We start from the raw sequence: 12,907 nt of genomic DNA, 5'->3' as shown, positions 1-12,907 counted from the left end.
GCGATAATGCAAGCTCCATTGCTGGACAAAAAAATAAGGACCGAGAAGACATCAAATCAAATGCAGAGAGCAGATAAAATTGCACCCAAAAGGCAAAAGCCTTCTCTAACAAATAGATACATATAAGGAGTCGTTTGGGATATAGATATGGGTGTACCTAGAAGAGTAGAGACGCACTGAGTCGGAGAGAGCAACGAGAGACAGTGGAATTTTGGAGGAATACTGGACAACGACGAACTGCGCAGCCAGAGCTGTTGGTGGCAGTGATTCCGCTGCGAGAGACAGTTCGAAAAAAAGTATTCAATACGTCTTACGAACTGTAATAATTCAGTCACAAGCTTCAAATCATTGGCATTTCAATTACAAGGATTCATAATTTCAATTTTAAGATAGTATTAACGGTTTACAAAATTAGAGGCAGCTGATGGCATAGCATACCGGCTTCAAGTATGCTAAAATTATACAGTAAATTGGGGTATTTCCGTTCTTTCACTGTGATTAGGAACAGTGAAGCTCCTTAACTGAGTTTTAGTATATATAGAATTTATCCTCGTAACACTCACTTATGATTGACAGTATATTTTTGTATTGAATGAAATCGTGAGAAAAGATAGAATGCTGCAACTTCGGTTCTTTCAATTCAACTGTCGGAAATTAAAAAAGGTGTGTACGAAGTAAAAATTTTAAACGAAATACTTTTTTCTCAAATCTCCTAAGAAATGACCTCCATCTTTTGTATTAATTTCCCGGAATATTAACGTCATCCATGCTACCATATCGCATACGAAAACTTAGTTGTTATGATAGTAATTTTCCCTCTATATTTACAGTTTCAAAAGGTAGAAAAACTGAGAGAAAAAAGCTACTCAGTTTTAGCAACAGAGACTGCACATCCTGCATCTCCTATAACCCTTTGCTTTGCTTAACTAGCACCAGAAAAACTCCATGGAAGTTGCAGTATAATCTGTGTTCAGAACATGTGCTGAATCAAGGTTATCGTCCCGCTCTATGTACCCCAGTTCCATATTGTAAACAAAATTCGAAGCAGGGAGGATTAAAACCTTAACTAAACATCATAGACAGGCAAGCGCTTCTCGATTGATTCACGGCATATCGGGCACTTTTTACACTTGTCAGAACAGGAACTGCACGATATTGAAAAACAATGAGCACGAATACATCTATATCAAACTGACAAAAAAGCATAGCAATAATATGATTGTACCTGCAAAGGACACGATGTCGACATGGTAGCAGGACCACACTGATCTCTCCCTCGAAGCAAACGCGACATAACACTTTTTCCTGACCAGTAGAGTATCATAGAAAATTTCAATCACAATCGAAGATCTCCAGATTCTGAAAATGAAATAACACATACGCATGCGCTACAACTAGTTACGGACTGGAGATTAGATTACATTTTGAAGTCTTTCGTACTCCTGCTGGCTGTATTTGGTGATTTCTGTCTGTTCACCAAGAGCTGCTTGAAGTCTCCATACCTGATAATTTTAGATGATCACAAACAATATTAACAACATAAAGGAGGAAGAGGAAAAAATTGGCCAATACACATACAAATTGTAATTTAATTATTTTTTGGACTGATACAAATCATTATGCTAGCCAAAAGCAACAAAAACGAAGGCGCTATGATCACCTCCTCAGTGAGATCCTTCTTGGGCATTTTCTTCACTATCTCAGGTGGATAACCAGAAAAAGTGTTATATCTGCATTTTAGGAACCAAATATACAAATGTCAGAAACGCTACATCTAGAAGTTTTATGAATTTGTTAATTACCCGAAGATAGTTCAAACTGCACACTGTAACACATTTGAATAAATTATTTCTCAGAGAACATAGAAGACAAGAACAATACTAACCCTGAAGCCCCCTCATGAAACAGTCTGGCATCTTCTTCTCGACTTCTTTCATCAATCGACCACCAGCCCAGTAGCCTGCAGTACACAATTTTTATCATTCCATAGGATATTCACTGCTCTTACTGCTTATATAAATACAATGGGTTGAAATCTTCTTATTAAAGATCCTTTCAGAACAGGGAAGAGTTGATTAACAAAAAACAAAAAACAAAAACTTCCTACCTAGAACCACGGTGCAAAAACCCGAAGCAGTCATGAGCTCTTGAAGAAACTCTAAAATATAATCCGGTGCCAGCCCCAGTACGCAACAAAAGTACAATTTTCTCCACCAACCTACATGCAGACAATAGTACACCGGCGCCTTGGAGTAAAAAAAGAGGAGAGAAGAGAACTAGAAGTGGGATATGTCTAGCATTTGCTGGGGTTCCCTGAAATTTGAAGTTACAGAAGGTTAGTTAATAAGATTCTCCAAAATGTAGCCATGAACCACAACCCAGAAACGTGACATACCTCAAGGCGCATACAAAGGAGAACTTGAAAACCAATCACTGGAATTTTCATAAGATGCCCACCAATATCTTGCAGACCACACATTCTATCTTGATTTTGATCCTCTTCTGCTGAAACTACTAATCCGCTATTCCAGTCAAGATATCTAATAGTTGTAGAAGATGAAGTAGCTTCTCTTGAATGAGCACTTCTATGAATCACTGGATTAGACCACTTTGTACAGACAAGAAAGGCAAAGCATTCTGCAATACTGTGAAATATATGCACTTCTTAGTCAACCAAAATAGGAGCAGAATCTTTAATTTATATATAAAAGCAAGCACCGGAAAATGTACATGCGGAATAGGATATATAGGCACAAGAGGCACAGAAACTGTACCCAAAATTTATAAATAAGTCCCACCAACCAAGAGCACCTACATCACCTGCACATTTCATATGAGATAGATCTCAATTACCGAACATTAAAACACTCCTTTGGACTCTCTCTCTCTCTCCCTTCCCACCACATACATATATGCATGTATACAGTGAGAATTCTATATGTAAGTATGCATATATAAGATGATAATTCTATGGATCAATTAGACTATCCAGAGAAAGGATATTACAGATGAGTAATGAGAGAAGACAACAATTTGAAGGCATTTTTCATTGTTACATTTGACAGCAAGGAGTTACAGAAATTACCGCATAACTTAAGCAGGGTGAACACTGTAGCAGCAACAAAGAAAACCATGGAGATTGCTACCCAGAAATGCTACAGGAAATACATTTGGAAAACATTAGTGGCACTTTCCAAAATTGACTTTCTAAAAATAGGTAAAACAAACGTTTAAGTTGAACAGAAAGTAAGACAGGAGGAATTTCAAAAGGCACTTCATACTCTCACATCAAATATAAATTAATACTTACTAAATAGTAAAAACCACCCTCAAGTGAAACTATTTTCCCACTATATCTGAAAGTTAAAGATAACATAAATAGACATGCCATGATGTCATTACAGAAATAGTAAGTTTGGACAAGAAAAATGGACCAAGCAGAAAAGGATAAAACAAAAATGCAAGAAATATCATAGGAAAACTATTCATTTCCACTTGAGAACGATGGCAAGAAACTTTTGGAAATTTTGTAGGAAAAGCTAACCATTGCTATCATCTCTACAACACTATCTTCTACGCACATTAATGACGGTATGAAAAAGTTTGTTAATCCTTAGACAGTTCATCAACTAATGAAATAAAACTTACAGGAAGTGTCTCCCATATTGCCTCATCACTCATGCTTTCATCATCCCCTGGCATTAGAGCCCTGCACATCCTGTTAAAGAAATGAATATCGATTAAAATCAGCAGAATACACCCACTACACTAGAGCATTTCTAGGGGGGAAAAGGAAAGTGACGGGAGGGTATGATTAACAGAATACATATTTCCATATTCTTAATTATATAATACGTTTTTGATATGTTCTCCCAATAAAAATAAGCAGTGATCTGTTATACTAAAAGATGAGATACAACGGAATAATGTATGTCAAAAGAGATACCTGAAATTGTCAATTAGAATAATTATTTCGAATGCCAGTAAGGGTAGAAAGACAACCTTCAAGTTGACAGCTGCAAAACCATGAACTGCACAAGAGATAACTAATCAGGGTCTTGCACTAGGACCTACCATGCATGGACAGAGACATGAGGATACGACACGACACGACACGGGCATACATCAAATTTCTGAAAATGAAGACACGATAATACGGCAATTTATATAATAAAACATATATTTAAATAACAATAAAAAAAAATTAATCATCCAAATCTAAATTTATATAATACGAACTCTCAAAAGGAAAGGATGGTAGTGGTGTAGATCTGGTGGGCTATGTGGTTTTGTTAGTTTTGAGCTTTAGTCCCATTTAAACCCTAAAAAAATAATAAAAGAAATAATGTGGTGTCGATTTTCTCTACAGAAACAAACGAAATGGCATGTCGACCTCCCACCATATCACATCATCTTCTTCGCAAGGCCTCCTTCCACCAGATCACATCATCTCAGTGCTAGGCCTTCTTCCACCAGATCGCATCACCTTCTTCGCAAGGTCTCCTTCCACCAGATTGCGTCATCTCCATCGTGAGGCCTTCTTCCACCAGATTGTGTCAAAGGCCATGGCAGGGATAACCATATCCAAACCGTCAGATACCCGTATTCATCTGTCAAATGCTGTATCCGTCGATCCAGATACATATCCAATGCGTATCCAACCGTATCGGAGGCATATTGTATCCATTCGCGTATCCAATACGTGATACCGTATCTGTGCATCGTAGACTAGGACTCATTCCATTACGGAGTTGACAGTTTGATGCATTAAAAGAAAAATAAATAAAGTTCATTCTGTTCAACATCTTCTGCATAGATTTCCCACACATGAAAGTAGGCATCAGTCCCAACATACATTTCCCACACATGAACGTAGGCATCAGTCCCAAAAACTATTTTTTCAAGGATAAAAAGAAAGAAGTTGGGTGCATACCGGAAACACTTTCAAGATATATACAAAGGAGCAACTCAAATGCAACTAGCAATGGTGTGGCGGCAATAGCATGACATGGTGCCCACTGTACAACAGAGAAAATCTTAGTGGTGCATATTCACAATTTTTTATTATAAATTTTAGTGTAGTGAAAATAATCTACTGAATTGTAACGAAATACAAAGACATACAAGACGACTGTGTGGAACTGAAGGAGCAGGTAGTGAGAATCTTCCTCGGGCAACAACTGCATGAAATATCCAAAGTGGAAAGAAAATTATCCTGCAACCAAAACACAACACATTCAGAAACGAATCAAAGTGATTGATACTAAGAAGACACATGCCCTCGGGTGGTGGTTCTAAACTTCTAATTAACATATGAATTTAAATGAAAGTCACCTATTCTCCATCTCACTTTCACAACGAAATCTCTTCCAGGAGGTGCCAATACCGCTATCAGTTGGAAGACTGATTCCTAATGTACGTAGCACACAAAATGGGCAACGGGTGTTCTTACCATTGGCACGAAACAGTTCAATACAAGCTCTTATCTATTTTCTTCAGAGTTCTAACCAAATAATTCGTATGTTAATTAAAACGCAGAACGAAAAGAACACGGACAATAACCCTTCATCTGTAACAACAAAAATTTCGAATCCCGTTCGTATTAAAGAACCCTCCTTGATCCTAAACCTGTGCTACCTATGCCACCAGTGAACTAATTTCCCAATCTGTAAGAAAACCAATTCCTTTCTCCACTGTAAATATCATCAAGTTAGTCTTTTTATCTCACTTTTTTCACACCAGCTGCCATCTCTCCACCAAATTACACACTTTCTAATTTCATTTTCTCACCAATTACAACAAAAATTCAAATTTGTTTCCTTTTCTTCTCAATAAAATTTACACCGTTCACATGCAAACCAATTTTCCATCAAACCAAACAAACCCCATCACCTTCCTCATGAATCAAACAAAAATTTTCCCAAACTTTCCCACCCTTAAAATTAGACAATTCCATTCAAATTAAAAAAAAATGCAGCTGAAAACAGAGAAGAGAGAGAGAGTAAACGGACCACCAAGAGTAGGAGGCAGCGACGCCGTCCAGCTTGAGAACGAGCAGTAGCGTGAAGGAGAAGAGGAGGCTGTGGGCCGCCAGGGCCTGCACGGACTTCAACACTCTCCACCAGTTCATCATCACCGTAAAACGACGTCGTTCGCTGCGAGCCGAGACTTCAGATTGTGAGAAATTTCAGAGAGACGTTGCTGTTCCAGTAGGCGCCATTGAAATGACAGGGCCAAGAAATATTCTCTCTCCTTCCTCTCTTTCGTGTCTCCTTTCTTTCATGAATAAAAAACAAATCGCATTTACTCTCTCTCCTCTGAAAAAAAAATAAATAAATAAAGTTAGGGATATTGTTTGCTTCCCCTCCACGGCAAAGTGACGGTACTGCGGCGGAAACGGCCGGCGCGGCCTGATCGGACTGTGCTCTTTCCGATTCCGGCACCCGGATTGTGCGGTCCATTTTGCCCCTGAAAGTTTGGTGGGTATGCTAAAAGTTAAAGGTACAATATCCATATTATCTTATCCTATCCAGCCCATGCAGGAAAAAACAAATCTTAAAATTGGATCGCTTTCCTTCTATGATTTAGATTCACCACTGTTCGTATATCATCAATCTCGCGTTCGGATTTGGTAATTAATTTCTTTCTTTTAATGTTTCTAAAAGAGGATCTTGGTTTAATCTTCTTCGAATCTACGTATTATTTTTACCAATTTTGGTTTTAACTCCAGCATCGTACAGCACTTAATAATGAGTCTTGGCAAGAGAGATACGCGTGAGTATAAAAGAGAAAACACGAGTGAAAATCACTACTGCAAATATTGTAGCCGATTATTTGGCTAATCGGGGTACTAACGATGGATTAAGATTCTTTTCCCTTCTTTTTTCATCCTCTTTTATTCTCTTCTTTCACACACTCTATTTTATCTCTCTCTATAAAAAAAAATTAATATAAAATATTAACGGGCTTATTCGTTACCGTTTAAAAAAAAAAAAAAAAAACAAAGAGATAATCCTTCTCCACTAACGATACCCTCCGTTTTGGTGGTTAAACGTGGTGGTTCAAGGATGGTCCAAATGGAGAATGATATGACACCAAGCACGTACAATTATATTGGAGTGACAGCCCCAAGCACGTACAACTTCAATTGTCCAATTGTTTCAGCCCACGTGGTAAGGATACCTATCTCCTCCCTCAACTTCCCGTGTTTAAAAAATGAATTTGTTGTCGTGCAGCTGTGAGATTATTAGCAATGGATAAGCATCAGATTCAAATGACAAGAATCAAATATAAAATTTTTAACTCACAAATTAAGAAAAATAACACTAGATCGTAGTACTAAATGGTAAATAAAAAAAATAAAAAAACCATGCATGATATTTATCTTAAACGTACCAATATACTCTGAATTGAACACCAAGGACCATGAAATTCAAACTAACCAAATTGAATCATGCGGTTCCTATTAATTCATTTCATCGTCTCACCTCACACAAAACAAAGATCCGGATTCCGAGAAGTGAAATCCAGAGAGGATCTCAAATTCCAGAACACGAATTACTACCCAACTCCTACTTTTAACTTTTTCAAGAACAGTTCCAAACAAAAGTATGAACCGACAAACACAGCCCGCCAAATGATCCAACTGTCGAGCTCTTGGATCTCCTCGCCAGAGGGCCCAGCCCATAATAACCAAAACAACGCCGAAATATGTTTGGCGCCGTTGCATTTGCATACATCCCAAAACATACACACAAAACAAGCTTTACATGCATCTCACAACATAAATTACCGTCCCTCCATCTGAAGAAGGACTAGAAAAACTGCTGGAGCCATTGGGAATTAGCTGCATCCTTCTGCAACTCATCCTTCATCTTGCTAACTTTTTGCAGAGCCTGCTGTAAATCCATCGTCTCCAATGGCAGATTAGAAAACTCCTCCAGAAACTTGTGCGCCCGAGCAGCTCCTTTAGACATATCACCAGAGTCGTGCTCTCTCTTACGCTTCAAACCAACCTGTAAACCAAGATTTTTATTGATAAAATCCAAAGATTAAACAAATCCAGATCAATTCTCTTTGCTAAATACATCTTGACTTGTTTATTGTGATAATCAAGTGCGGAAAGAACGATGCTTAAAGTTTCTATACCAGTGTTGCGGTCCTGTGCCTGTGAGCAATGTATCGATCTAATAGTGCAATGCAATTCCTACCAGTACTCTATGCATCCGAGTTCAAAGAAGTCAATGTACAACGTATTTGTATCATCAAACACCAGTGTAAGGCAGCACAAGAAGTTATAGCGTTGTTAATTATTCAAAGATATGGTCATCACCTCTTCTGTAGCATCATTTGGCGTGACTGTAGTAGCAGAGAAATCCTCCAGTTCAGCAGCTTTTTCTCGAGCAAGGGAAACAACACTTTCAGGAAAGTTTGCAAACTCTGCAACTTGAATACCGAAACTTTGATCACAAGCCCCTGGCTCAACCTGGAAAGTATGATCAAAACAAGAAAATGAGTGAGTTCAGTTTTGCACAACCAAGATCGCATGCACTAGCATAAAAACGAAGAGAAGATAGAAGAAACATTATAGAGGTTAATCGCAAACATAAGTACATGACATCTCCCTCCAAATCAACTACATGAGATTCTGGAAAAGACAATAACTAGAAAATACATCTACCTTGTACAGCATAGTCAACTTGCGGCTTGATGAGTCAATATGTGCACTAACATGATAGTTTGCTACGCCAACTATTTGCTTCATATTAGTGTCCTCAACGACATTTTCATGAGCTAATGCAGTTAATTCATGAAAGTGGGTTGCGAATAAGGTAGGTGCTTTAATCACTTCAACAAGGTGCTCACAAATGGCCCAAGCTAAACCTGAGCACCATAGCAAATATTGATAAGACAAAGCTGTAACCATTTCTATCGCGTTTAACTAAATGTATCATGCATTAACAAAACTGTAATATAAAACATTGGCAGTATCAAATACATTGGAAAAAAAAGGTTCAAGAGAAACTAACCGAATCCATCATAAGTTGAAGTCCCCCGGCCTAACTCGTCAATAATTATTAGTGACTTGTCTGTAGCTCCTTTCAGTATAGATGCAGTCTCAAGCATTTCTTGCATAAAGGTAGAAACTCCACGTAGCTAGAAAGAAGAAGAAACACAATTAAATTTCCAAAATGGAAAGACAAATCTCCAGCGGAAGATAAGAAGACTACAGTGAACTAAAAGATCATTTAAATATCATAAAAAGAAGTTCAAACTTCAAGAGAATATGCCAGGAAACTCACTTGGCAGTCACCAGCTCCCACCCGAGCAAAAATGCAATCACGAACAGAAATGCTAGCTGAGTCACAAGGAACGAAACAACCAACTTGTGCCATCAGAATATTCACTCCAACCTGCCAGTGTAAAGAAAATTCAGTCACTTGTTAATAGTGATTAAAACATTTGGAATTGAGCATGGCTGTGGGGTGTCCAATTCGGTGACACGAGCCACATATCAAGTGCAAGAATGTAATAGTTGCATGGAAAGTTATGGAAGCAGCAGAAGAAGCATTTGACGAAGTCATTAAAATCACCTGTCGGATAAATGTTGATTTACCACCCATATTGGGACCTGTGATGATTTGGAACCAACTCTTTCCTCTCACCTAATCAGCAGAAATAGTAACAAGCACATAAGAACCCATCCAACTTATAAATTCACCAATATCTTGTTCTTTTTAATTTGTTTTTCCTGGGTTCACAAATACTCACAAGTTTACAATCGTTGGGTATAAAATTCACCCAGTCCTGCGCCTCCACACACGGATGTCTACTGCCTTCTAATATAATATCCCCTTCATCCTATTATAGCCAATAGCACAATAATTATTATCAAAATATACAATGTAATAACAAGGACTAAAAAAACATTATTGTTATTCCGTAAGAAATAGAAAGAAAACAAAAGGTCTCTGATTACCGGTGGCGTGATGACTGGCCTAGTGTAAGGAGTAGGACAACTAGAAGCCAAATCAGCAAAACTAAGTAAGACATCCAATTCAGAGAGCAACCCAGCTACAGACCAGAACACCTGGAGATGAAAAATCCTTTAATCCAGAACAAGAAATAGGATTAAGCACAAAACACAGCAAAGTATACTACCTCAGAGAAAGTTGTTGTAGTTTGAACAACTCGGTTAACAAGCTCTTTCTGGCAACTCTTATACTCTTCAACTATTCTTTGATACTGATCCCCTAACTTTTTAAGCTTTGTGTTGGTAAATTTCACTCCATCCTTTCGGGTTTCCAGGACAATGAATTGTGTTGTGAGCTTCTTCCGTATTTTTGGCTCTTCCTTCTTTGTGATTCTGAAAACATGCCCAAATTGTGTACCTTTATCTAATTTTAAAGCCTTATCTAAGGCGAGATCGAGATCATTGGCAGTTTGTTTGTGCAAATTCTGTATTTGGTGCTCCAACGACTCTTGCTCTTCCTTCAGTGCAGACAGTGCTGGGTCATAACTAGATGATATCATGTACTCTCCATTCTCAAGTTGATCAAGGTCAACAGCAGCTTCCACCAGAGCAATGAACTTATTTAAGTGGCGATCATCAGTCCATAACTCAAGGGGTTCCCAATACCTTTCCTTGGTCAGTGAAGACAACTGTCCATCATAGCGTTCTAGGGCACTCTTAATGTAGGGAAGTCTTATACATGACTGCACTTGAAAAGGAAAAATGAGTCAGCTTAAATGCATAGGTACACCTATAAGATAAGTACATTATACTAACATTTTGTTTTACAAATATTCATATATGATCATACCAACAGAACCTCAACACGGTAGATAACCTTATAAGACATAGATTGTACCTGATAAAGTTTCACAATATGCTGCAAACCAGCTCTTTTCTTCTCAAGATTGTGCATCAGCCGCTCGATGTCTGAAATTCTTTTCAGATGCTGCCTCAAATCTTGGCGAAGTGCAGGATCCTCCACAAATGCTTGTACCAAATCTAGCCTCGAGTTGATTTCATTTACATCCAATAAAGGCTGTTTTAGCCACATGTGCAGTAATCTTTTACCCATTCCAGCAGTACAAGTCCTATTCATAAGACCAAACAAACTGAAATTTTTGTTTGCATCGGTTTTGCTTTCCAGGACATTAAGTGCCCTCATAGCAGCAGAATCTAACCTCATATAGCTATCAAGATTATATCTTTGAATGCTATAATTTCCATAATTGCTCTCATCAGCAAGTAATTCTGCATAAGAGAGCAATGCCCCCAATGCACCAGGTGCAAACTCAAACCCTGACACAAAATCTCGAACTGGTTCAATGGAGCCTTTGACAAGCCGACTAAGATCCTGAACCAAATCCCTCATCTTAAATTCAGTCTTCTTCCTCTCAGTTAACATCACACCACATCTACCCAGTGCATCATGCAATGTTCTACTTTCGCTAGTTTTGCCACTCTCTAGAGGCAGAAGGCATTCCTTGCAACCAAGTGCAACTAAAGCTGATTCCACATTTGTAAAGTGACTATCATCAATAAATTCAGCTAATCCAAGTACTCGTTTAGTTAGATCAACATATCCTAACCCAACTGTGCAACCATTTTCCCGAAAGTTAGGTAATAGCGCAACAACCACTGGGGTATCCTGCATCTCATTGTTGGCAAACAAAACATCTTCAAAACTGCCAAGGTTTCCAGGCGTTCCACTTTTCACCAGCCTCCAACTTGAGCCACTACCCTCGTAAATCTCAAGAGTGTGGTCTGTTCTTTCCAGTAGTATATCACGTGTAATTGTCTCAAACATATTTTTACTAACACTCACACTGGATAGGCCATTAGATCCGCTACCCAACTGCCGTAAAGCAGTGGTGGTACGGTAGTAGGTCTTTGCGATGAGAGTGGCATTTTCACCATGAGCAGTATAGTAGTCCTGAGATAACAAGTCACATGAACTGGTCAAAATGCAGTTACAATAAGAATAACGAGAATCCAATAGAGATAATAGAGGAGGAAAAGGGGATAATAAAATAAGGGAATGCACAAAAGAAAGCTGGAATACAAACTGACCCGACGATCAAACAATCGAATAGCTCTTGAATCCTGCAAAAATATAAACAGAACAAAACCCAAATAGTCAACCGGAAAGTAAATGCAATGAAACGAAATCAAATCTAAATTTTTAAGTCTATTTCAACCTCAAGCCAAATTTTCATTCAAATAAATAAATAAACAAATACAAAAATAGAAACAAAAGATGATTTTTATCACTTTCAATTTCAAGAAATTAAACAGACAGCTAGGGTTTTGAATACTCACATTGGGGAGGGTTTTGAAGAATGAGAGAAACCCTTGAGATTGCTTTGCATCTAAACAAATTGAAAAAACTATATAAATACAGAAACATATACATACAAATGAATTGTAACAAATATATGTGTGTGTGTGTGTGTGTGTGTATACAAAAAAATAATAACTGAAATAATTAGTGAAAAATGCAAAGCTAGGGTTTTTGCGAGGCTTTACCTAGCTTGAGCTCGGGAAGCTTGCTGTGGTCCTCAAAATTGGCATCCATGGCCGATTCGCTGTTAGGGCTTTCAACTCTCCGACCAGAAAAGGAAGCTCCTCGCGCCTCAAAGTTTCTGAAAGTGTGGGTTTTGCACAAGAAAACGAAATGAACTTTAATGGAGTTTGGGGATTGGCGGGAAAGAGACGAGGGGCCGCGGGCTTTTGGAGAGCCGCGCGTGTGCCACGCTCGTTGTGGTTCTTAGTACGGAGCTGAAATCTGGCGCGTGGGGTTTTCGAACGTTAGTTGGACCTGGGCCGGCCCAAGAAGGCCGACATTTCTCGATCCAATGCTTTTGAAAGCAATGTGGCAATTTGGAATTTTATGGA

At 38.4% G+C, this 12,907-nt stretch overlaps 2 protein-coding genes across 2 annotated transcripts; both read right to left on the bottom strand.

The window, feature by feature from the left end:
• Positions 1-708: 708 nt before the first annotated feature.
• LOC103938513 lies at positions 709-6,736 on the bottom strand. The gene is made up of 14 exons (XM_009348524.3): positions 6,012-6,736; positions 5,125-5,215; positions 4,934-5,018; positions 3,947-4,031; positions 3,649-3,718; positions 3,086-3,155; positions 2,775-2,820; positions 2,396-2,645; positions 2,108-2,313; positions 1,886-1,960; positions 1,661-1,730; positions 1,422-1,502; positions 1,226-1,305; positions 709-1,145 (listed from the first exon to the last, which is right to left on the bottom strand). The coding sequence occupies exons 1-14, from the start codon at positions 6,131-6,133 to the stop codon at positions 1,067-1,069; spliced, it is 1,410 nt and encodes a 469-aa protein (XP_009346799.2). The 5' UTR covers positions 6,134-6,736; the 3' UTR covers positions 709-1,066.
• Positions 6,737-7,359: 623 nt separating this feature from the next.
• On the bottom strand, positions 7,360-12,729 carry LOC103938503 (DNA mismatch repair protein MSH2). The gene is made up of 13 exons (XM_009348512.3): positions 12,539-12,729; positions 12,332-12,381; positions 12,083-12,115; positions 10,872-11,945; positions 10,162-10,716; positions 9,980-10,090; positions 9,772-9,861; positions 9,594-9,665; positions 9,303-9,413; positions 9,030-9,156; positions 8,681-8,883; positions 8,333-8,485; positions 7,360-8,015 (listed from the first exon to the last, which is right to left on the bottom strand). The coding sequence occupies exons 1-13, from the start codon at positions 12,585-12,587 to the stop codon at positions 7,815-7,817; spliced, it is 2,829 nt and encodes a 942-aa protein (XP_009346787.2). The 5' UTR covers positions 12,588-12,729; the 3' UTR covers positions 7,360-7,814.
• Between the last annotated feature and the right edge of the window lie 178 nt (positions 12,730-12,907).

Source organism: the organism of the source record quoted next, unplaced genomic scaffold (genome assembly GCF_019419815.1).
Source record: "Pyrus x bretschneideri cultivar Hongxiangsu unplaced genomic scaffold, Pyrus_bretschneideri_v1 Contig3, whole genome shotgun sequence".
Classification (NCBI taxonomy): domain Eukaryota; kingdom Viridiplantae; phylum Streptophyta; class Magnoliopsida; order Rosales; family Rosaceae; genus Pyrus; species Pyrus x bretschneideri.
The sequence above is the reverse complement of the archived record's forward strand: the minus strand, read 5'-3'. Positions and strand labels throughout refer to the sequence as shown.